Source organism: Thermobia domestica, chromosome 6 (genome assembly GCF_964235325.1).
Source record: "Thermobia domestica chromosome 6, izTheDome1.hap1.1, whole genome shotgun sequence".
NCBI lineage: Eukaryota > Metazoa > Arthropoda > Insecta > Zygentoma > Lepismatidae > Thermobia > Thermobia domestica.
In genome coordinates this window covers 247,799,514-247,825,857 of record NC_137459.1, presented here as the reverse complement: position 1 = coordinate 247,825,857, position 26,344 = coordinate 247,799,514, and the positions used below count along the sequence as shown (strand labels likewise).

At 36.6% G+C, this 26,344-nt stretch overlaps 1 protein-coding gene across 1 annotated transcript in view; it reads left to right on the top strand.

The window, feature by feature from the left end:
* LOC145688467 (ras and EF-hand domain-containing protein-like) overlaps window positions 1–26,344 on the top strand; it is a 261,492-nt gene that overhangs the window by 154,585 nt on the left and 80,563 nt on the right. Inside the window, exons 3-4 of the mRNA XM_081762733.1 lie at window positions 9,961–10,147; window positions 20,684–20,904. Coding sequence (XP_081618859.1) covers window positions 9,961–10,147; window positions 20,684–20,904 — 408 coding nt within the window. The remainder of the gene's footprint in view (window positions 1–9,960; window positions 10,148–20,683; window positions 20,905–26,344) is intronic.

Here is a 26,344-nt window from a genome sequence, read left to right as displayed (position 1 = left end):
TCGTTCGAGTTCTTACAACATCCAAGGAAACAGTAGACGATCTGCTGCAAAATGGTGCTTATATCTATCGCAGACGTCATAGAGTAGAACCATCCCGCACTTCACCACCACTCCCAATCCGCTGCGAAAGATGCCAAACATATGCCTCACATCTGACTAAAAACTGTCCAAACTCACCCCGCTGTGGACACTGCAATGAGGACCATTCCACTAACAACTGTCCTAACCTGAAAAAAACACCTCTATGCAATACCTGCCATCAACAACACCCAACCTATAGTTATAAATGCCATCAAAAACCTGCTCCACCTACTGATAAACCTGAACTATCCGTTCCCATCCGCACCACCGATTCCGCTACACCACCTGCTAACTCCTTACGAGAACCCATCACAGCTGAGGACTTGCTCCGTTTCACCACTCTTGTTCTTCAAAATATCCAGCCCTTCTTACGCCCACACATTCTTATGCAGGTCGATCACATAGCCCAACAATTATTTGGCCTACAACTTTCTGCCACTTACACCGGTCCACATGCCCACTTTTCCATCACATCTACTAAAACAGATCCAGAATGGCCTTCTCTATAATTTACAACCATCGCCCAACAACTTCTAAAACACTATCAATCTTCATGGCAGTCACTTTCCTGTTCATTAATATCCGATCTCTTCTCACTCACAAAGCAGTTTTTGAACAACTCCTAAGGGAGAAACAAATACAGGCTTTTGCATTGAACGAAACCTATCTCAAACCTACACATCATGTCCGTTTTCCACAGTTTCAACTACACCGTCATGATTGCTCTAGACCATACCAACGAGCAAATGGAGGCACTGCAATTGGAACATATCACAATATCCCTGTACGCACTCACTATTTTCCAAAGCCACATAACCTTCCCGAGTATTCCATAGTCACACTATATTTTCGCACCAAAATCATCACTCTATGCACTATCTACATTCGACCAGGCCACCCCATACCATATGAATTTTTTCAATACATTGACAATACTTTTCGGCATTACATCATCATGGCAGACATAAATATTCATTGAAGCCCGCAGGCTGAGAAACAACAGTTTCACAACTACATCTCTAATATCATTGCCGCCGATTTTCATCATCTCCCATCGCCATCTCGCCCCATCAGCAACACTTCCCCAGACATAGTTATTAGCTCTGCGTCTCTGAATATTCAAAATCTTAGGGTTCTCCCACCTTTCGGCAGCGATCATGCTCCGATACTACTCGATATTATTCTCACCCATTCAGCTCAAACACAACCACCGCCCATTCACTACTTTGATTATAAGCATGCAAATTGGGCTAATTTCCAAGCGGATCTTACAAATTCGATACAGCATCTTCCAGAGCCTACCTCAGAGCACGAACTCTATGACCTTGTTGACCAACTCACAGCATCTCTTGACACAGCCACCCACAATAACATACCCTTACGTATACGTCATCCACACAAACCTCCGATCCCTCCACAATACCTTTCCATCCTTGCTGCTTCTCGTCGCTCTTTCCGTGACTTTCAACGTACTCATAATCCTATATCCTTAGCACAGCATCGTCGTTGGACCCGCATGCTTCATAATTACCTTACTGCCTATAAAAGAAAACGTTGGATCTCCACCTGCAACTCCCTCTCAACTACATCACATCCTACCAAATTCTGGCAAAAATTCCATCAGTTAACTGGTCAAACTCGACATACATCATACCCTATCATCTCTCATCATCATCCTCTCCAAACCGATACTGATAAAGCAAATGCTTTTGCCTCCTTCTTCCAAGAAATATTTACCCCTACCGTACAACTACCACATCCAACTATCACCCGACGTGTCGAACGCCTTGCAAATCCGCACTCCCCCCTCCTACAACCCAACATTCACCATCAACTCACCGATTCACCTCTTAATGATCCCATTACTCCTGCAGATATCTCAGCCTCCATCAAATCGAAACGTACCACGGCGCTTGGCTTTGACCATATTACTTATAAACTCATAAAAGCCTCTCCTCCCGTCTTATATACACTTCTTGCAGCCATATACAACTTCATTCTCCGCACCGGCTTTTATCCACCACAATGGAAAATCTCAAAAACTCTACTTTTCACCAAACCCAATAAATCTCCTACAGAACTCTCATCATACCGTCCTATACAACTGACATCAGTACTCAGCAAAATCTTTGAACGCATTCTTGTCAGTCGCCTTCATAACCATCTTTCTGAACGAAACCTCATTCCTCTTCATCGAGCTGGTTTTCGCCCAAACATCAGTATTTCCGATCAACTCTTACGCCTCACGACTGCCATAACTAATCATTACAATACCTCCAAACCTTCCTGCCTGTTACTGTTCGATCTTGAAAAGGCTTTTGACAAAGTTTGGCATGCCGGCCTCATCGCAAAACTTCTCTCTTTTCATCTTCCTTTCTCCTACATCAGATGTATCCATTCTTTCCTTTCAAATCGTATGACTTACATTACCGTCAACCAATCACTTTCACATCCGATCTTTCTTCACTGTGGTGTTCCTCAAGGCTCTGTTCTTTCACCCCTTCTTTATGTATTATACGTAGCAGACATGCCCCCTCTACCACCAAATGTCTCATTATATCAATATGCCGACGATACAGCTTTTTTCACCACAGCCAACACTGTTCAACAGATAAATCGAACACTTCAACAAGCAATTGATGCCTTCACTTCCTGGTGTGACAAGTGGCGCCTAACAATAAATCCCCTCAAAACACAGGCTATCATTTTTCTTCCACCTCGCTGCCGATCACGAATTCATCGCAATCCTGCTCTTCTTCATGTTCACGTCAATGGCACTTTCATACGCCCATCATCACAAGCAACATACCTCGGAATCATCTTTGACTCAAAACTCAGCTGGAAACCTCACTTACAGAAAATCCGATCACAGGCTACAAATCGATTAAACCTTCTCCGGCGGCTAGTGGGCACCACTTGGGGCTTACATACTGACACTGTTATTAAGACTTATAAGGTTTTCCTTCGACCTGCTCTCACACATGGCCATATATGCTGGATCTCTGCCCCTGACACACTATATACTAGACTTGCAATATCCGAACGTCATGCTCTCCGCCTTGCCTATCGCATAAGACTACCAGCACCAACTGCCGATCTCTATCGCCGTATCAACTTTCCCACCATCTTACAACACTTGGAAACACTCCGCACAAAATACATAACAAAAGTCATTGCCGAAGGTAATCCGCTCTTCCTCGACACCTTTCACCAGGACATCATTCATGATACCCCTCCTCAACATCAAGCCACACCTCTTCAACATCTTCTTACTCTGTACCATACGACTTTAGACGATAATGACCCCCACAAGGCCGATTTTGCTATATACCGTCCACCTCATCTTAGTCCATGCATTTATCCATCTCTGCACTAGTGTTCCATCAATGTTGCTAGCAGCGGGCTTCATCTGTCCTCATCAGCCCTGTGACGCCCCAGGGCAGAAGATAACCATTCACTCGTCCATACTAACATTACCCTCGTGTTTGTGACGTCCATCAGCACTTCACCTCATCTCTCATATATAAAAAAAATAAATAAATAAAATAAAATAAAATAAAAATAAAAATAAAAAAATTAAAAAAAATAAATAAAAAAAATAAAAAAAATAATAAAAAAAGATGCCCACAAATAAGAATGAAATGAAATAAAATAAAATAATGCTCCTAACCCTCAATGCCCCCCTATAAATAAAGAAAATTCCCCATACCTATAACTCTCGTCCCGAAGAAAGGGCATAACCCTTTGACCGGCTTAACCCTTAAAAAAAAAACGCGTTGCTTGTCACAACTAAAGCGTAACAATTTTGCTTATTTTGATGTTTTGCAGAAGTGGATGGGAGACTTGGCTGTTTTCACCGTTGTTGCATTTGCTTCAATAATTGGGAAGGCGAGGGGAAAATATATTGTAGCAAGATTTAGTCAGACGGTTAAATTATACTGATTTCATACTGTTTTATCTAAATTCGCTTACTGCAAGCTTCCATATAACTTGTTTGGCGTGTTTTCGCTTGCAATAAGCTTAATAAAGCTTGCCATTGATGAGAATACGCTTATACTTGGCTTGCGTTTGAGATAATTTGACTTGTGTTTAACTTGTGAAGACAAGCTTGTGCAAGCCTTGCCCAGATGTAACTAACTAGCTTGCTACAAGCTTGCAGCAAGCTAATTGGCTTGCATAGTATAGCTTGCAGCAAGCTAATTGACCTTGCGACAGCAAGTTTGTGGCAACTTGCAGCAAGCTTAAATTGCTGTCTGGGTAGAGATTACTGCAGAAGTCCCTTACTAACCTTTGTAAACGGAGAGTTAATAAAAGAACAACCATGTAGATACATATAAGGCCTAGGGGGAAGTTGTATGGTAGGTATGACCTTGATGGCATCCATCTTGAAATCCGCCATTTTGAATTAAGGTCAAGTTTTTAAAATAGGAATAGGGTAATATGATACATAATTTCGGGCTAGAATTTAATCAGGAAGACAATGGTAAAGCTAGTGTTGAGATACACTCACTTGAGGAAAAGTTACAGACATTTAATTATTCACTTACTACGTGCGAAAGTCACTTACCTCCGCTTCTAACCCGCGTATTAATGATAATAAGTGGATAAAAGCTTTTGTAATACATATTATGCCTAGAGGGAAGTGATATGGTAAGAGTATCCTTCATGGCAGCCATCTTGAAATCCGCCATTTTGAATTAAAGTGAAGTTTGAAACCATAGAATGTCACACCTCATTTTATAGCAAGTTTTTCCAAAAAGCCAAAGGTATGCTTATTTTTGTTCTATAATTAACCAGTGTGAATTTAGGACTGCTTCTAATGTGCACCAAACGTCCATTATTCGATCTTTCAAATTGGCAACACTCCTAATTTTCGCCGCATGTTTTAAGATTCCAACTGGCACTCTGCAATTGTTGCCATGGCTCATGTTTTCTAAATTTATTACATTTTTAAGAGTTGTGATTTGTCAGTTCATGAATAGTGTTGGGATAAGCATCCAGCAATCTTTCTGAATTGTGAAAACTTAAAATGTAATTATTTATTTTAAACGAGAATACATGAAGAACCTATGGACCTATGTGACATAAAGAAATACAAATGAAATTATAACAAATTGGTGTTATACGAACAATAAATTATCAGGAAATGTAGCCTACATGTTGCGGAAACGAAAAACAATAAAATATTCTTAATAAATACATTTAAGATACAGCAGCAATGCTAGAAAATATCAAAGAGGCATTATATGACTGTTCCCACAACATTGTTTGTGGCATGAGCATAATATGAAGGCAACTTGTTTATAAAGAGGTGTAACTTAATTGAGTGCCCGATCAATACTGATTATAAATTTTACAATCATGAATTATCGACAACAATCGCTAGAAAACGAATGACTTTTTTGTCTGACTAGCTAAAAAAAATTGCCATAGAAAATAAATAAATATACAATGAAGAAATAAATATAAAACAAAACAAAAGACCCTTGATTTACACAACAATCATATTTCGTTTTCCTTTCCGAAGTGAATTTCAATTTGATTTTTCGTCTCATCTACTACAAAAGCTACGTCTTCGGTATTACCTGAATGCAAAGTTGGAGTTGTTTCGTTATGCGATGATTCATGCCAGTAAACGAAGTTTTTGAAGGGCAGGTATAGAAAATAAATAATTACATGGCAAGTCTTCAAAATTCAGAAAGATTGCTGGATGCTTATCCCAACACTATTCATGAACTGACAAATCACAACTCTTAAAAATGTAATAAATTTAGAAAACATGAGCCATGGCAACAATTGCAGAGTGCCAGTTAGAATCTTAAAACATGCGGCGAAAATTAGGAGTGTTGCCAATTTGAAAGATCGAATAATGGACGTTTGGTGCACATTAGAAGCAGTCCTAAATTCACACTGGTTAATTATAGAATAAAAATAAGCATACCATTGGCTTTTGGAGAAAATTTGCTATTAAAATGAAGTGTCACATGCTATGGTTTTCATTTTTCAAACTTCACTTTAATTCAAAATTGTGGATTTCAAGATGGGTGCCGTCAAGGATATCCTTACCGTATCACTTCCCTCTAGGCATAATATGTATTACCGAAGCTTTTCCCCACTTATTATCATTAATACGCGGGTTAGAAGCGGAGGTAAGTGACTTTCGCACGTAGTAAGTGAACAATTAAATGTCTGTAACTTTTCCCCAAATGAGTGTATCTCAACACTAGCTTCACCATTGTCTTCCTGATTAAATTCTAGCCCGAAATTATGTATCATATTAACCTATTCCGATTTAAAAAACTTGACCTTAATTCAAAATGGCGGATTTCAAGATGGATGCCATCAAGGTCATACCTACCATACAACTTCCCCCTAGGCCTTATATGTATCTATATGGTTGTTCTTTCATTGACGCTCCGTTTACAAAGGTTAGTAAGGGACTTCTGCAGTAATCTCTAATAACCACATCACAACTCTTAAAAATTATAAAAAAAAAATAGAAAACATGCACCATGGCAAAAATTTCTGTCATCACAAATAATACATATATGTCCTCTATCATGCAGAAAAATTGCATTAAAATCGGAGCCGGACAATTGGGTGATGTCCCTTGTAAGCATGGTTTGGGGGGGAAGCGAGCATCCTCGGTAGGGATACTTCAGTTAATTTGTTTGGAGGGAACAGAATGCGATTGAGGGGGAAATCCCCCTCATCTTGCCCGGTAATTCGCATCCTAGTAATATCGATTTTTTTTCTTTAAGTCACATTACAGTGATACCGTTTGTTTATCTTCTCAGTGACTAAAACTTCTCAGTTTGGAACTTCTTTTCAACTTTGAAGATAATCGTTTTTACATCTTATCTTTTTATCTTCATATTGCACTTCGGTTATTCTATTTTGAGTTTGTATAATACAGACGATGTAAGCAGTTGTAAAATTTATTACAGGTTTCTAGTAGTAACCTAGACTTGGCGAAATTACCTGCACGTGCTGGTAAATACGCCACGTTGTAACACTTTTTCTTTTATCTTGAGTACAAAATTGAAGTGAGTAGCATCATTTCCACATTTTCTTCTACACACGGAAAAGGGTACTCTGCAACGCGCATACCTTGTGCTTTGTGTTTCATGAAAATTAAAGCCATGAATACAACATGGCGTATTTACCTATACCTACCCTATATTTTATTTTCTACTACTTTCTTTTAACAAAAGCTTCATCTTTGAAATTTGTTGTTGGAAAACTGCTTCACAATAGCATAAGAAAAACTGATTAGAAAAACTATTGATAGAATCACTGTTTCTGCACAAGCACGCGAGTTTTCATCTGCTGAGGAAGAACGGCCCGAACCTCTTGGTTTATACCTTGCAAGTCAGAGTATTAGTTGAATCTGAAGTTGGCTGTATTATAGATGGTGGATTATGGTCCTTAGTATTATTGTGCATTCCAGAGTTCCTGGGAAGTTTGTGTAACTCTGTCATATGGGGAGTGAATGGGTCTGGGGTAGGTTTTGATGGGCCGGTCCCAGTCATTTCAAAGGGCAGGAAATAAAGGTATGTTTATCACTTAAAAAAAAGTAATGGGTTGATTATCGTACGAAACCCGTACCTTAAAATCTGTCATAATCAATTCTAAAGGAATATTTTTCCAATGTTGTAATTGTACTATACAAATACCACTATCAATACCTGGAGGAAAAAGGTGAGCTAAAATTTTCTCGTTCAATTTTTATGACTTGATCATATTGACTAAATGGTTCTTCCAATAAATTCAACGGAAGTTCAAGAGGAAAATCTTAGGACAGAACAATTTTAGTGCTATCACAGGTTGACAAAATACATATTACTTGGCTCAGCATATTATTAATGTGTTTAAAGTCCATAGTCTATCTGCACTATAAAGAAATTGTTGAAAATCTTCCGTATAGAAAAACGTAGATAACTTGTGTATTTCCATGAATTCAATTATAACACACCGATTTTAACAAAGATACCCAGAAAGATTGTAACCAGTCATTAATAGATTTGACTGGGATTTGAGTGGACACTTGTTATACGCTTACCGAACAAAAGTTTAATTCGACGCTCTTTGATAGCTGTGATTGCAGTAATTAAAGTGAGTAATTTTGAATGCATGATAAGACAATATAATAAATGTCAAAAGAAACTTCGAACATCACAAAGGAACTAAATATTCTCAATGTACAGCATTAAAGAACCAATCTTACACCAGGTAGGGTGCTCACGGAAGCGAGTCGAAGACACAACTGAACAATCTGCTCGCTTCAGACAAAAAGTGGATACCAGTGAGCACTTGGGGTTTCGGCATTCATGTTCGATTAACTGGAGTAATGTTCCATGTAAAATTTTGAAAATTTACTGCTCACTTTTTTAAATGCTTAGCTCTTCTCTTACTCTAATGAGAGTTACGAATCAAATGCGTTGAATTTCCATTTATGGATATGCTTTACCATCTCTTATAATAATCATCTAAATTAAATGTTTTGGTATGCACACTCCTGAATAAAAAATATTAGGGGGCCTAATAATAGTAAAGTATACTATAAATTCCAGACTTTACATTCCAGAAGAACTATTGGCTACCATATACGGAATTTATTTGTGAGGTTTGCTTAGTAGCCCTATATCAAGCAGTGACGACGAAAGAGGGGGCAAGAGTACTGGTGTCCCCGGAGTCTAACTCTGGCCCCCAGAGATAATGTATCTTAGTGTAAGTCAAATAATATAAAGTTTTCCTTTTCAGTACACAAAACAATAGCTGTTCCTGCACTTGCCTAGTAAAAGTAAAGCTTGCGTCGTAGCTGACATCAACCACATTGGGACTCATACTGAATTTCTAAATTAAATCCTGGTGAGAGCTCGTGCACTCCGATTCCCATGTTACGCTATACATAGCATTGGTGCTAAATGGGACGCTAAACTCCAAAACAATAATAATTTAAGCTAATATCCGCCATTCTCAATATTCTGTAAAGTTCGAACAGTACGCGATTTTCCTGAAGGTATCTTCTTCACAGTGCACCGTGATTCCAATTAGTGTTGATTTACGCTCAGCAACAATTCATTTTATTTATTTATTTATTTATTTATTTATTTATTTATTTATTTATTTATTTATTTATTTATTTTAACGCCCCCACGATGAATGCCCGATGTTCTGCTGACCAACGCTTCATGGCAACTGAAATGACTTTTAAGTTGATTGCAATGTCACAGTTATCCTCAACACTATTGTCTGTGCTGAATTGATCTGAAAGAAAATATAATATATAAAGGAAAAACTTTCAGTTACACTAGTCGTGAATACAGCTCTCACAATCAGACATTGGGAAAATATCTGAAAAAAAGTAAAAATGTAATTTTGAAAAAAGGCAAGCGTTTCATAACTAATTGTTTTAAGCAAACCACTGAGTTATAGATCAATTGGGGAAAAGATAATATCTGAAATAGTCAGTCTGGTCTAATCAGCGATTTAGGGAGCGGGGATTACTCTTGTCATTCGGCTCAAGATATGTTGTCGCCAAAAGTACATTAACTAAGCTCGCTTCCATCACGACGTTCTCCGCTTACGGTGTGTTGCTGTTATTCACTGTGTATACATTTCTCTACCAGTAACCCACGCAAATATTGTGCTGCTTCGTCACTTCCCTCTGAATATTCATTTTATTTTATTATTTTCTACCAATATATTTACATTCAGGTTCAGTTATTAATAATGATGATTATTAATAATTCTTATGATTTCGTTTTAACTTAACCACAACACTGCAATAATTGACAAAGGAGGAATAAATCACAGTATAAATATATCTGATTCAATTCAATAAATATAATTTCATCAATACCTTTTTATTATCAGGGAGAAAGAATCCCATTTGGCTCATTTACGAAGCCTTGAGGAAGAGTTGGATGCACAGGTTGCTCGAGTAGAAGCCCAGGCCAGAGAAGAAGCTAGAAGTAAGTTTGAGGCTGAGAAAAAAGCTTTGCAGGAAAAAATGAACTCAGAAATGGCCGAACTTCAAGCTCATCTGAAGTTATTTCAAAAGGTAAGGATTTATAATTATAGGGGAAAATATTTTTTAACACGAACATTTGTACTAATTATGTCCGGAGATTTATAAAAAAGATATTAACTGACCGAAATAATATTTTCAATATTTTACGTAATTATGTTAATTCTACTGAAGTCGAAAGAACAAACAGGACATTATAATAATGGATTTTAATTTTACATGTATTAGAACAGTATACTGATACGCAAATAAACCTAAACTTATTTCGCAAATAAGCCTAAACTGATTTCTTTCAGTATAGCGTCCCTTTCAGCAGCGAAGCTATATAAGACGTGCAACTACAGTTTGACGTGGGAACCGAGCCACATGAGCTCCCGCCGAGAATCGAACCCTGGTCTTCCACGCGAGAGGCGCGTACGCTAACAGCTTAGACTATACCAATACGAAAATAAACCTAAGCTAATTCCGTTGGCTTTACTATGGTACGGATAATGCCGTAGTCTTAAAATTTTTAGAGGGTATACGCTGGTTTGCATATATATGGCAATACATAAGCCATTTCAAAGAATTAATAATAAGTTAAAATGCAGTTATTAATAACTCCTTTAAAATATAAACACTACAATAATATTTTATAGTCTAGAAACATTTTGCGTTATTTTCTTAGATGAATTACGGTACTCCGTTCATTAAATAAATAGATGTAGGTATAACCTTGCCCCCCAAAATGGCGCGTATACGGTAACTCACGATTTTCGCATTTATTTCATTTCCCTTGCGTTTATGGATAAAATTATGTTATTAGTAAGTGAAAATAATAGAAATCAATCCATTTATGGAGAGATTTTCAAAATATATAATAAAATGATAAAAAATATAACCAAGAAACAAAATTATGCTCGGTTTTGTTTATCCTCACAATCATGCTTTCGAGGGCTTTTTGCAGTAGCAGAGCGCGATTGCGAATAGAAATTGACAATTGCCAGTGAAGGAGCTGGAACAAGGAACTGGAAAGTGGAGTAAAATATTGAATTCATTAGTTAAACTTAGTGTTGATTGTCTGCTAAATATAAATTAGCGTATGCAATCAAGATTTTGTATGCAAATATAGAGATAAACAGGAAAACTCTTGTCTTGAGATTAGATGTGAAACTCGCCATGGCTGTAAAGGAAACCAAAAACCTAAAACAGAATATAACCTAAAGGAGTCTCCGTAGTTAGGTGGGAAGAATGGCGGACTAAAAGTTCTTCTGCTGTTTTGACACCAGATCGTATCCCATACATCCCTCTCTTTCTCTTTTTTTACAATACATTATAGAAACTGTATAATTTTCATGTTAATAATAACCGAAACAATATAATAAAGAAATAACTTACTGATATTTTAGTTTAATTGCCGTATTTAGTCAGGATTAGAGTACTATTGGTAACTGCGGTCGCTTTTAGTTTATGGTCTTGTATACTTACTCGTCCCCTACCCGTTTTTCCACAACAGACAACCTTCAACTCACCACGAGTTTGTTTGAGTCAAGAACAAAAGAAAAAAATATACACAACAAGAAGCCTTTCCAATCTCGGCACCAATCATTACCTGCTACAGCGAATGAAATAGAAAAGCTTGTTGTCATGAAAGAAGGGAAAAGATGATGCCAAATTATTGTTGTTTTGGGTTTCTCCTTTTTGCAAGTGCAAGAAATGCAATCATACTCATAGGTCCGTGTAAGGAATAAAGAATGCTTTCTTTGAACACAAATAAACTATACGGATCATGGTGCGTGGAACACGATTATTTCCAAAGGGTATCATGGGTCACTGGGTAACAAATTTTGACCAACTTTATGTTTATCTGATTTCTTTTCTTTTTTTAATATCGTTGGGTGGTACTAATGACGTGCATAACATTAGTTTTCCCAAAATGTCAAAAATAGCTTTAAAATTCGTCTTTAACCCTTAGAAATCGGATAATTTGTCGAATTTTTCCTCCGTTTTTCGTTAAAGCGTAATAACTAAGAAACCGTTTGCCCTAACACAACCGGTTATGCCTTGCTTTTTAAGCAAAGGAACAGATTTTTAAACTGCGTAAGTTTATTTGCAATATTACATGCGAAAGAAAATTTATTCAACAAATTTTAAGAACATTCTTAATTTTTCCTTAAAATTAAGTATTTTTTATCTCTGGAGTTGGCAACACTGTACGGTTAGTCAAATTGTATCAGATATTTTTTGATCAGAAATTGATTCTGTAAGTTTTAAATTGGTATTTACGAGACGACACAAAATTTTGGGGGCAAAATTAGAAATTTGGTTATGAAATCAACTGAAACTTGACAAAAAAAAAGAAAAAAAAAGAAAAAAGTCATTTTTCGTTTCCGTGTAATAGCTCCTAACATCTATTTTCAGCTAAAATATATTGCATTTCTATCACTTTTCGTACGCAGAAGAAGTGAATATTAAATGGCTAGTCTAAGCCGCAGTTTTGGCTCGGTTTTGATTTTTATCGAGAAATTTAAAGCTAATTGCTATCTTACAATATGCTTCACTGAAGAAATTATGCAGAATTAACTTAATCACTATGGAGTACAAACACAGCGTACAAAATAAAGAAACTCAGCAAAAATATATATGCACTTTTACTACAAGCACATAATGCAGAACATTTTTAAAATGAGCACGCTTTTTTTCGCTTGTGCGAAGCTGACTTGTCATCAAAAATCAATGTGAAAATGTAATCTCCCATCATCGCGGTGTCCCAGCGCCCTTGGTATCTTCTTTCCATTTGTTCAATATCTTGATGAAAGTGTTCACCAGGTTCTTCACTCACATTTATTAAATTTGGACGGAAAAATCAAGATGGGGAAACAGAAAATGTAATTTCAACGACATTCTACAACCCAAATTGCGATATAGGTCAATCAAAGAATCTATTAACTCCCTATAATTTTCACTCCTATTCTTTCCAAGTAAACGTTGCACTACCGCCCTGAAAGCTTCCCAAGCACTTCTTTCTTCTCGAGTCGTTTTATTTTGAAGTTCTTTAGACTGAAGCATCACACGTATCTGTGGGCCAGTAAATACGCCAGCTGTGATTTTAGCTGAAACTGTGGAAACATTTGTCTTGTGTAAGAAAGAGCTGCAGAATGTGGATCTAATGCTCTAACAAACTGTTTTACAAGTCCTAATTTTATCTGGAGTGGTGGCAGTAAGATTTTTTCTCTTTCAACTGAAGGTTCATGTATGACATTGTAAGTACCAGAAAGTAAATGTTTCCTTTCTGGCCACACCTTGAGTGTATAATGACGGTCAGTAGCTCTGCTATCCCAAAGGCAAAGAAAACACGAATATTTAGTATTGCCACTCCGCAAACCTAGAAGAAAACCGATCATCTTAAAATCTCCACAAATATCCCATTTATATTTTTGGTTCTCAATCTTTTCCAACAATAATTTTACGTTTTCGTAGTCTTCCTTCATGAGGACTGAGTGTGCAACTGGTACAGGATTCACATTTCCATTGTGCAGAAGAACTGCACAAAACTTCTAGATGAACTGTTTATGAAAAGACGCCACTCCTCTGGTTGATGTGGGAAACCGATAGCTTCAAATAGACCACTAACGTCATGACAATAACACAAACTTCCTTCCATTTTGAAGAATTGTGAAAAAGTCTTATGCCTTTTCCATTATTTTGATATTTTACATGTTGGAAGGAGAAAATTCCACTCATTTAAACGTGAAGCAAGAAGTTCTGCCTTTGATTTGAGAAGATCTAAATCTCTTATCAAGTCATCAAGTTCTTGCTGATTAAGCAATGTGGTTCCTTTTTCCTGGTTTCATGCGAAAAACTAATATCAAGATCGGAAGATTCCTCTGGCTCTTTTTCCGATGACAATGTATCTGGTGGGTTGGGTACAGGAAGTTCGTAACTGTGTGGAACTGGAGCAATGTATGGAGGTAAACTGGGGTGTTCTATATTTTTTCCCTATTCTTTCTGTTTTTATAGTGTATCACGTCAATTGAACAGAAGTAGCAGTCATTATGGTGATTAGTAGGCTCTCTCCAAATTCGAGGAATATCAAATCAAGTCATCAAGTTCTTGCTGATTAAGCAATGTGGCTCCTTTTTCTTGGTTTCATGCGAAAAACTAATATCCAGATCGGAAGATTCCTCTGGCTCTTTTTCCGATGACAATGTATCTGGTGGGTTGGGTACAGGAAGTTCGTAACTGTGTGGAACTGGAGCAATGGATAGAGGTAAACTGGGGTGTTCTATATTTTTCCCCTATTCTTTCTGTTTTTATAGTGTATCACGTCAATTGAACAGAAGTAGCAGTCATTATGGTGATTAGTAGGCTCTCTCCAAATTCGAGGAATATCAAATCAAGTCATCAAGTTCTTGCTGATTAAGCAATGTGGCTCCTTTTTCTTGGTTTCATGCGAAAAACTAATATCCAGATCGGAAGATTCCTCTGGCTTTTTTTCCGATGACAATATATCTGGTGGGTTGGGTACAGGAAGTTCGTAACTGTGTGGAACTGAAGCAATGGATAGAGGTAAATTGGTATGTTCTATTTCTTTTTGCTATTCTTTCTGTTTTTATAGTGTGTCACGTCAATTGAACAGAAGTAGCAGTCATTATGGTGATTAGTAGGCTCTCTCCAAATTCGAGGAATAGCAGATGACATACACTTCCTGGTTCCCCGTAACCAACCTTCTAATGTAGAGCGGCAACTACCGCAACCCACATGCGGAGTCCAATGTTTGTCTTGATCACCTACGGGCACTCGAAAGTAAGCTTCATATGCAACACAGAACATTGTTCCAAGCACAATGTTATGTTTAAGTCAGGAATGCAAATAACCACTCGCCCACTCGCCCGGGGCGAGTGATTTATCGGTGCGGGCGAGTATTTAATATCATACCCAAGGTAAGTAAATGATTTCTATTGTGGGATGTAGGCTAGTAGCTTTTTTCTTGGGCGAGTAAAATTTTGTTACTTACCTGCATCCCTGGTTTAAGTTGTTTGGGGTTTATGTAACACCCACAATCATAACAAAATGAGTCTGCTGACATTTTACAACGCCTACTTGTAGACATTTTATCTTCCACACAGCACCTAGTGAAATTAAATCAAATGCCACTGATATAATATAGTTACCACTATAGTTACTCAATACTGTATGCAGCTGGCTATCCAAGTGGAGTCATATAGAAATTTATTGACTTTACTTAAGTAATTCTTTTTGTAAACGTAAGGGGAAAAAATAAATTGTATTTTTCTAGACAGTTATTTTCATTCAAAATAAATGCTGTATTCAAAATTTGTAATCATAGAACGCATATGTTACGAAAGGGAACTTGCTAATTACTCCACAAGAGTTTGCTCTGTGTTGCCACCTATTGACAGCCGAAGAAAAGGCTGAAATTATTCCTCTAAAATGGCGTTCTTGAACAAAGACGATTTTGTAAAATTCCTTCCAAACAATCGACATTTGAGGAAAACTAATACCAGATTCGTAATTAGCACGTCAAAATCATTCGGTAAATATAAAAGCATTAAGATAAACAATTTCTTGTTGATAATCATACCATTCGTCTAAAATATACACTAGCGTGAACAACTGATATTAACAGAATACAACAGGTATAAGCTATTTCTCTTTCTAGCACGATAACACATTAAACATAACTTATTATTATTTTTTTTTTTTTTTTTTTGGAATGACAGATTATCGCCTTACGTGTCGGTGTGGACCTATTCATTTTCACATTCGGGGTCGCGATTGCTCAGTGGTAAAGCGTTCACCTCATGGTTTGATCCCAGATCGTGCCTAGGGGACTTTGTGGTGGACAAACACCATATCCGTGGGTTTTGTCGGGGTTGTTCCGTTCCGTCCTACTTTCTTCATTCCACCCATTCAATAATTTCTTATCATTACCGTCTTCTTAAGCCTAACCGGCATAATCGTGGGACGTACATTTAAAGCTTTCATTTCATTTCATTTTCACATTTGAGCGTCGAAAGAAGAAAGTTTGGTGATAATGATAAAAATCGTATTCGAGATTTCAATGAATTTAAGTTTCATGACCCACAACATATCGTAAAATAGGTTTTCGATATCTGTAGTTTACAGAAGGATAACAATTTAAAATAATTAAATTTTCTCAAAAACAACTGTAACGACTTCATTTATTTTTTATATATAAATATTTTATTAACAAGCCTACACCGTAGTATGAATCATTCGCCTGGAAAAATACAGAAGGTGTAATTTACTGCATGGAATGAGTTCTTTTCTCACAATTTTCTCAAATATTTATCAGATTTCATGAATAAACATTTCACTAATAACCAAAAATGAAATGAAATTAAATTAAATCTTTGAGTTTTACGTCCCACGGTTATGCTAAAGGAGACGGTGATGATGAGTAATGAATGAAATGGTGGAATGAAGATAGTGGGTGGAAACGGGAGAACCCCGAGAAAACCCACGACCACGGTGTTTGTCCACCACAAAGTTCACTTGGCGGGGGCTGGGATCGAACCCGGGACCCCAAGCACCAGAGGTGAACGCTCTACCATTGAGCCACCGCGGCACTAATAACCAAACAATATGGCAAAATTCATTCGTCATGTAAACATTCAGAAGGATGAGTGAAGGTCTGGGTAGCCCTGTATATAATATCTCTGTCAACCATGTTGAGGGGCACGGCATCGGACGTGCCACCGTTCATCTTAGCGACCCCGACAACTATGGATTCAACACTAATATGGGTATTTTTTTTATAAGTTTTATGTATTTTCTTTACTCTTCCTCAAGTTGCGGGTCTGAATAGGATGCAAATGGGATCGGAAGTGTAACTGTCCATCTCAGCGACCCCGAAGACTATGGATTTGACACTAATATTGGTATTTTCGATCATTTTTTATATATCTCCACCTCCCCCAAGTTGCGGAGCTGAATTTAGTTTCAAACGGGATCAGAACTATCACTGTCCATCTCAGCGACCCCGAAAACTATAGATTCGACACTAATATCGGTCATTTTCGATCATTTATAAATGTTCCTCTCCCTCTTTACTCCTCTAAGATCCACCTTCAAAGTGATATGACAAAGCCATCCCAAGCCTGAACCTCATCTATGATGAAAATTTCATTGAGATCGGGAGGGTGGTTGAAGAGTGATAAAGTCAGAAAGACAATTTCTTTCATTTATATATATATATATATATATATATATATATATATATAGGGGAAACCGTTGTACCTTGAGCATAATGTACCTTGGAACACTCGCATGTTTCTGAGTTGCTATACTATCTTGTGGTGATTCAATGAACTATATGATGCTTTGACATTGTCAGACATTCCCAACATGGCTTTCGTTGTGCTCAGAAGCATATGCGATTTATGAAAGTGAAAAACTTTTTTTCAGGGATAAAACGAACTATTTAGAAATTGAAATATTGTTTTTTAGTGCCATTACTCTTTGTTGTTTGTTTAATCTGTAATAACCTATTAGTTCAGGGGGATTAGGTGAGCATTTTTGTGACTTGTTTTTCTACGCTGAATGTAGCGTTATCATTATTGCGGCATTTTAGTAATTGTCTACAGCCTCTTGTACCATGAAACAGAAACACATCTTGTACCTTGGAACATGTTCCAAGGTACATGAACTCATTGTCAAGTGTATTTTTGAACATTCTTTTATTATCGTTGTAGGAATCGAAATGCCAAGAGGCAAGATAGAGAAGAAAAGGCTTGCCATTAACCCAAATTCAATCAAGAACACAATTAAAGCAGTCATTTTCGAGCCTGGGAAGCGTATTTCCATTCGTGAAGTTTGCAAAGTTTACCAAGTGTCTTTAGCTATTTTAACCCGACATCTGAAATATTTTAGACAGTCAGAGGAAGAAACATTTGAGTATAGTGTGAAATGTGAGGACGGACGGGAGAGATTAACTACATACATAACAAATGTGACCAATGGCCACATCGATAACCATGAAACGCACTTATCTGTCGAGGCTGTTGAGATGACTGCTGAAGCTGGAGTTGTCATGCTGACTCCACACTCGCATACTTCAGGACTACAACCACTGGATGTGGCTGTTTACGGTCCTTTTAAATGCTTTTTATAACCAAGCTGTGGAAGAATGTTTACATAATAATCCGGGGAAACATTTTGATATTTATGCTGTGGTCGAAGTGTTGGGAATTATTTATCCGCACGTGCCTTCAGCTTATCAAATATCACCAGTGGTTTTCGCTGTTCAGGGATTTATCCTATAGATACAATCATTTTCTTGGAGTTAGACTTTTTACCAGCTTCACTAACAGACCACCGGCCGGATTGTCATCTAAATGATATATGTGAAAAGGACAACACTCTGTTGTATGGACGAAACGAAACAATTGTGCAACTCGTGCAAGTTTTGCCTTCTACATCAGTCTTTAAAGAGGAAGTGCATTCAAACCAGAAAGCACAAACTCCGTAAAGTACAAAATGTCGAAGAAAGAGTGTCACAGGTAAAAGTAGAGTAGTAAGAAACACACTTGCAAAGCAAGAATTGGAAGATAAGAAAGAGCACAGAGCCACACAGAAAGGAAATAAGAAGCAAGAACAGCAAAGAAAAGGAAAGAACAAATCCAATAGAAAAATTAGTTTCGAAACATCTGATGAAGAATCTGAGAACATAAGCCTGTATGAAAATTATGATAGTGATGTTATGCTTGCAGAACTGATGAACACAGAAGTTGAATTAGACGAAAGCATTGAAGCCATAATGTCAATCCGGATTGACTATGTGTTGGTGCAGTTTAAGAAAAAACGAAGCATTGAATTTTATGCAGGAAAGATTTGTTCAGTTGAATCTAATTACAACGAATTTAAAATCAAGTTATTTAATCATATTTCAGGTACTGCAAATAAATTTTATGAAGAGTTTGCAGGACAGTCTGAAGTGAATGCGTCTGATATTATAGTGGAACTGCCACCACCCGTTCGGCCAATAGGCTCCAGTAGAATGTCTGAACAATTGTGGTTTCAAGTGGATTTGGTTCGTATAATTGAGCAACATTGAGGTACATAAGTAATAGATCACGCAGGCCGAGACCGTTTCCACGAATAAGTCAATATTTCCTAATTTAGTAATTCCATATGTTATCTTCTGATAGGCCTGTCTACTTTACGTGGAAAGAATTAGAAAATAGTATGCTCAACATATGATCAATTTTGTAACTGTTTTAGAGCCTTTATTCTTTGTTTTTTTTTCTTAAGGATTTTAAGAATAGACTAACAAATAGAATATTGTTATTGTGTCCTTTTCATACTTTAGTTGTTGCTAAGCTTACGAATTTTTCAATAAATAAATAAAGTTAACCTTCGGATTAATATTAGGTTCAATATGAAGGTAAAAGCCTGATTAGAGTAAGTATTAAAATTTCCATTCTTTTCTTTCACACGCTTCTGTATATCAAAAAAAACAAATCTGGATATACAAAATAAATCTTAGAATAATTATTTGTGACTTTATTTCTGTTAATTACCATATTAGAAATATATGTTTCAAGGTACATGAGGCTGTGTTCCAAGGTACATGAGTATTTGTACCATGGAACACTTTCTTGAGAATTTTTGAAAGCTTAAAAACATCACGAAGAACGGAAATAAAAACTTAAATAATGACACGATTTCATTCAGAAAACATCCAAGTTTAAATGCGCTGCAATAGAATTGCATAAATAACTGTTGGTAAGATTATATCTTGGAAAACGCAAAAAGTGTTCCATGGTACAACAGTTTCCCCTATATATATATATATATATATATATATATATATATATATATATATATATATATATATATATATATATATATATATATATCCCTTCTCCCCCTAAGTTGTACCGTTAAAGTAAAATGATAAAAATCATAACAGGCCCGAAACTCATCTATGCTGAAAATTTGGCGAGATCGGTCGGGTTGTTCAAAAGTTTTTACTTTCGTGTATATATATATATATATATTCCCTTGCATCTATGTCAAAAATTTGATCGAGATCGGTCTGGCGGTTCAAGTCACAAACATAGTCATTTTCAATTTTATAATATAAATTCCTAATTGTAATTGTTTCGCAATTTTCAGAGTTTTTACTTACAAGGTTGAGTAATATGTGGTGTCATCGATGAAACCATTGATTACACGAGTAAAAATAAATTGTCCTGATGGTATTATTAAATTAATCTCCTTTATGTGTTCAGTTTTTTCTTTTAAAAAAGTTTGTATAGTCTTGTTAAAAAATGGCCACCTATACCACTCTTCTAAGGCCATATTTTTGCACCTGTCCATTGGAAATTATTATATTTTGACTAGAGGAAAAAAAAACTTGATTGGTCGAAGAAAAATCGCATCAATTTGATTTAGTAACATCTATGAATCAAAATACAAAGCTTTTCAAAGAGAACTGAGTGGAAAGTGTAAAGACAATAGAAGAATCTACATAGTATGTATTTCTAAATCTAACGTGAAATACCTCTTCCTCGTTAACAATGTTAATCTTTCTTCTTCCAGGTGAACAGCTTATTGAGTCGAGGTCGTAATACAAATCATGGCGAAGGGAGCCCTGACAATGATCGTCGAGAAGAAGCCAGAAAGCGTTTAGACGAAACCGCTATTGAAAACCGAGAATTACGAATGTCATTAGCTGACACACGAACTAGTCTTGCCCTTCTTAGGTCGGAAATGGCACAACTTCGAGCAGAATACGAAGAGAAGTGTCGTCTGCTTCATAGGTAAGAAGTCTAAAACATGGCAAGTCATTCAATATTAGTATATATCGTACTACCGTATTTAAAAATGAATGTATGTTCCGGCATAACTGTGGAACGCCTGGAGCAATTTTAACCAAACTTGGTACACGTATTACTTACAATACGGAAAATAATACTGTGGGAGTTAGAACCTTTTGGCACATCGGAAGTGAGAGGAGTGACATAAAATTGATCGAAAATACCAATATTAGTGTCGAATTCATATTTTTAGGTGTCGCTGAAATGAATAGTGACACTCTCCATGTTGTTTAGCCAAGTTCATCCCCAAATTATCACCCCTCGGAAGGGGAATGGTGACGTAAAAATAATCGAAAACAATCGATGTTAGTGTCAAATCCACAGTTTTCAGGGTCCCTAAGTTCATTGGTGACAGGTCCAAAGTTCAAGTTTATCCCCCAGCGAAATAAGAGAGGGTGACATAAAATAATCGAAAACGTCAATATTAGTGCCGAATCTATAGTTTTGTGGTCGCTGAGATGAATAGCAACAGCTCCGATGCCGTTTAAGTCTAAATGTAACCTGCATTAGCATTCCTAAGGAGAAAGGGTGACACGTAAAAATAATCAAAATCGACTGATATTAGTGTCAAATTCATAGGTTTTGGGTTCCCTAAGTTCATCGGTGAAAGTTATGATACTCTTTATGTCCAACTTCTGACCACAGTGGAAGTAAAACCACTTAGCACGTCCAGTGGGGAAGTGAGATATAAAAATGATCGAACACGACAGATACGTGTTGAATTCGTAGATTTTGCAGTCACTGGGACAAATAGTGACAGATCCAATGCCGTTTAAGTCCACGCTTAGCCCTAATTAGCACCCTAGAGTTACAAAGAAGGTGAAACATTAAAATAATCGAAAACGACCTATATTATTGTCGAAACCATAGTTTAAGGAATCGCTAAGATGAATAGTCACACTCCAGATAGCATTAAAGTCCAAGTTGAGATCCTATCGTCACGGGGGAATAAGAGTGAGTGAAAAATAAAATGTCTCGAGTCACCGAGATCAGTGTCGAGCCGATAGTTTTCGGGATCGCTGAGGTGCCCAAGCTTAGGCAAGAACGGACATGGGAATCCACAGGGACAACGCCCAATGCGTTGCTCATCATTTATTATTTACTGACAGGAGCAACACCAAAAGCGTTTCTCGTACATCTATATAATGTAGATTTGAATGTGTATGTATGACTCATAAGTCTGGAACGCCTGGAAAAAATTCAACCAAACGCGGTATACATATAACTTGCCATCTAAAAAAGTATTGTGGAAGTAATGCATCCCAAGGAGTGGGGATTGGAAGGGGAGACATGTAAAGATAATCCAAAATGAGCTATATTAGTCTAAAATGACCAATGCACTCCATAGTTTTCGATATTACTGAAATGAATAGTGACACACCCAATGCTGTTTAAGTCCAAGCTTAGCCCCATCGGCAGAATGGGGAGGGGTGAAAAATAAAATATCAGAAGTGACTAGATTGGTACCGAATTCATAGTTTTAAGGTCGGAAAAACGGCTGACCCATTTGAAATGACTTTTGGAAGATATTTGGTATTCGCATCAAGCTTTTAAATCAATTCAGTTTGATTAAAGGGGCTTTCTGTGGGGTATTTCGATATTTAGGCGAAAAGTACAGTATCTTGTGTATTTTATCATTACACTTTCATACAGGAAAAGGGGATTCAGATATTTTCAATACACCTATTCTCCCCATTCAGCTAGTAATATAATAATTTAACTGTTTTAAGTTCCATTATTGGTGAATAAGCATCAAATATAAACTAAAATAATGAGAGTCACTAACCACCATGTATTGATATACTCTTCTTGCTAATTTGATCTTACCTTGCATGTTTCTGTTAACTGAGATTAGAGATTCAAAAAAGCCGGGACGGAGTTTCTTCTACAAAAAGTCGCATTATTTAAAAAACGGTTTTTTGACTTTTTACATTTTTATTTTACATTACTATTTACATTTTTGGCCTTTGTTTTCCTGTAGCAGATTCTACAAATAAAACAAGTGCATTTAGAATATTTGTTACTTGAGTGTTCTGTATTCAATCCAGAGCTGTCTATCTTTATTGATTTTCGAACTGATATTTCATTGGTGATCTTTAAGTGTATTATATGCAACCCAACTTAACACAACGGTCATGTTGATTTGCTAACCACTTTACAAAATGCCTGAAAGTTTGGTAAACTTCCAAACTATGCGAACTCAATACTGATACTAGACGTAGTAGATCTATAACTTTTCAGTTGTAATAAAGAGATAAGTCAGAGGTAGAACTTACTCTTTCTATGCTAAAGTGATATCTAACAAGTAAACCTTACGTTTGGGTGAATCGAGTTGCTGACTGAGACACATATGAGAAAGTAGTACTAAATGTGGTCAGTATTTCAGTGAAGTTTTAGGTGCGAAGCTCCAGGGGTTTAGGAGATACAGCTACCAAAACATCACATGGAAATACAGAATAGTCTTCATACAGTTGGAGGTAAAAGCTCTGTAAGACCTCTTGTAACGACAAAAGGTGAATAACAAATATATGGGTACATATTAGGACTAGGAGGAAGTCATATAGTAAGGGTATACCTGACGGCGGCCATCTTGAAATCCGCCATTTTGAATTAAGGTTAAGTTTTTAAAATAGGAATAGGGTCATGTGATACATGATTTAAGGCGCAAATTTAATCAGAAGAACAATGGTCACGTTAATTTTGAGTTACGCACAATTGGTAAAAAGTTACAGGGAAATTAAATATTGTTGCAGCATATGTATTAGTCCTTTACCCCACCTTGTAAATTTTGTGTTAATGATAATAATTAAATAAAAAGCAGATGGATAAATATTAGGTCTATGGTAAGAGTTGCCTTGATGGCGGCCATGTTCAAATCAGCCATTTTGAATCAGACAAAAGTTTTAAACAAAACGCATAACAGTGACACCTTATTAATAGCAAATTTTACCATAAATCGAACGGTATAACCATTTTTGCTTTATCATTAACCAGCATTTGTTATCGCATAAACAAGTTGCTAATTTAAGGAAAAATGACCAAAGTGGAATTGAGTCATAATTGAACTTGGGTCTTTCTTCCAGAAAAGTCCTCAATTAGTACAATCAATATGTAGTTCAGAAAAGAGTGCATGACTTGCACAAATGCTCTGCTCACAGTGAGCACACCTGACAAAGGCAATCGAGTTACACTTGACACATTTGTCGTTAACAATTCCGTCAAAGCAGTAGTCGTAAGGAGCGATCCATTTAATTTTGTGCTGGTTAATGATAAAGCAAAAATGGATATACCGTTGGAGTTGTGGTAAAATTTGCTATTAATAAGGTGTCACTGTTATGCGTTTTGTTTAAAACTTTTGTCTGATTCAAAATGGCTGATTTGAACATGGCCGCCATCAAGGCAACTCTTACCATAGACCTAATATTTATCCATCTGCTTTTTATTTAATTATTATCATTAACACAAAATTTACAAGGTGGGGTAAAGGACTAATACATATGCAGCAACAATATTTAATTTCCCTGTAACTTTTTACCAATTGCGCGTAAATCAAAATTAAAGTCACCATTGTTCTTCTGATTAAATTTTCGCCTTAAATCATGTATCACATGACCCTATTCCTATTTTAAAAACTTAACCTTAATTCAAAATGGCGGATTTCAAGATGGCCGCCGTCAGGTATACCCTTACTATATGACTTCCTCCTAGTCCTAATATGTACCCATATATTTGTTATTCATCTTTTGTCGTTACAAGGGGTCTTACAGAGCTTTTACCTCCAACTGTATGAAGACTATTCTGTACTTCCATGTGATGTTCTGGTAGCTGTATCTCCTAAACCCCTGGAGCTTCGCACCTAAAACTTCACTGAAATACTGACCACATTTAGTACTACTTTCTCATATATGTCTCAGTCAGCAACTCGATTCACCCAAACGTAAGGTTTACTTGTAAGGCCACATTTTGCTATCTCTTACCTTTCTTGTTACCTGAAGATTGATATTCAAACCGGAACTGGTAGTAGTTTTTTACAACTTCCGGTTGCACTAGAGCAGTGGTTCCCAACTTGGGGGGCGTGAAGAGCGAGCAACGGTAAGGGGCGGAAGCTGTGACGGAAATAAAATGTGAAATCTATATTATAAAATTGAAAATGACGATGTTTGTGACTCCTAATCTCTTGAAGCACCCGACCGATTTTGTTTAAATTTTTAACGTTGATGAGGTTCTGGGAATGTTTTTATCATTTCACTTTGATGGTAGAAGTTAAGGATGGGGGAGGAGTGGAGTTATAAAAATAATTAAAACAATAAATCTTGAACCATCCTACCGATTTCGATCAAATTTTATCATAAATGAGGTTCTGGTCTGGGACGATTTTTATGATTTTAATTTGACGATGCATCGTCGGAGAGGGGGAGGAAGCAGATATACGCAAAAAACAAAAATAAGATGAAAGTGACTGTCTTTGTGACTTCATCACTCTTGAACCACCCAATCGATCTTAATTAAATTTTCAAAATAGTTGAGGTTCGGGCCTGGAATGTTTTTTTTAATACCAATTTAACGGTGCAACTTAGAGGAGGGGAGGAGGATGGGAAGAAACATTTAAAAATTATCGAAATCGACCAATATTAGTGTCGAATCCATAGCTTTCTGGATCGCTGAGTTGAACACTGGCACTTCCGATCACGTTTAAATCCAAATTCAGCGCCGCAACTTGGGGAGGTGGAGGGAGAAGATATATAAAATTGATCGAAAATGACCGCTGTCAGTGTCGAATCTATGGCTTTCGGGGTCACTGAGATGAACAGTGATACTTCCGATGTCGTGCCTTAAAACATGGGGTAGGAGGATATATATATATATATATATATATATATATATATATATATATATATATATATATAAAATCACCAAAAATGACCGGTATTAGTGCTGATTTCGTAGTTTCCGGGGTCGCTATGATGAACAGTGACACTTCCCATGCCGTTTAAATCTAAACTTAGTCATACAACATGGGGGAAGGGGAGGAAAAAGGAATATAAAAAACATCCAAAATGACCTATATCAGAGAGCGCTTTAGTAATAGTGAAAAGTGACTGACTAACGGATCATATTACTAAGTTTTCTTAATTTAACCCAACGAAGCGGGTAATTGGTGAATAAAACACAACTTGTAATAAGCATTTACACTTTAACTTTTAGCAAACTTCAACTACATGTTTGATATTTTGTATTTCTTATTCATATTCAAGATGTGTACTTTACTAAAGCTAAATAATTATGCAAATTATTTTGTTTTACAAATTTATAAAAAAATGAGCATAAAATGTTAATCCAGTGTATAAAATGGAGTTTAAAAACTTATCAGTAAGGATGATCA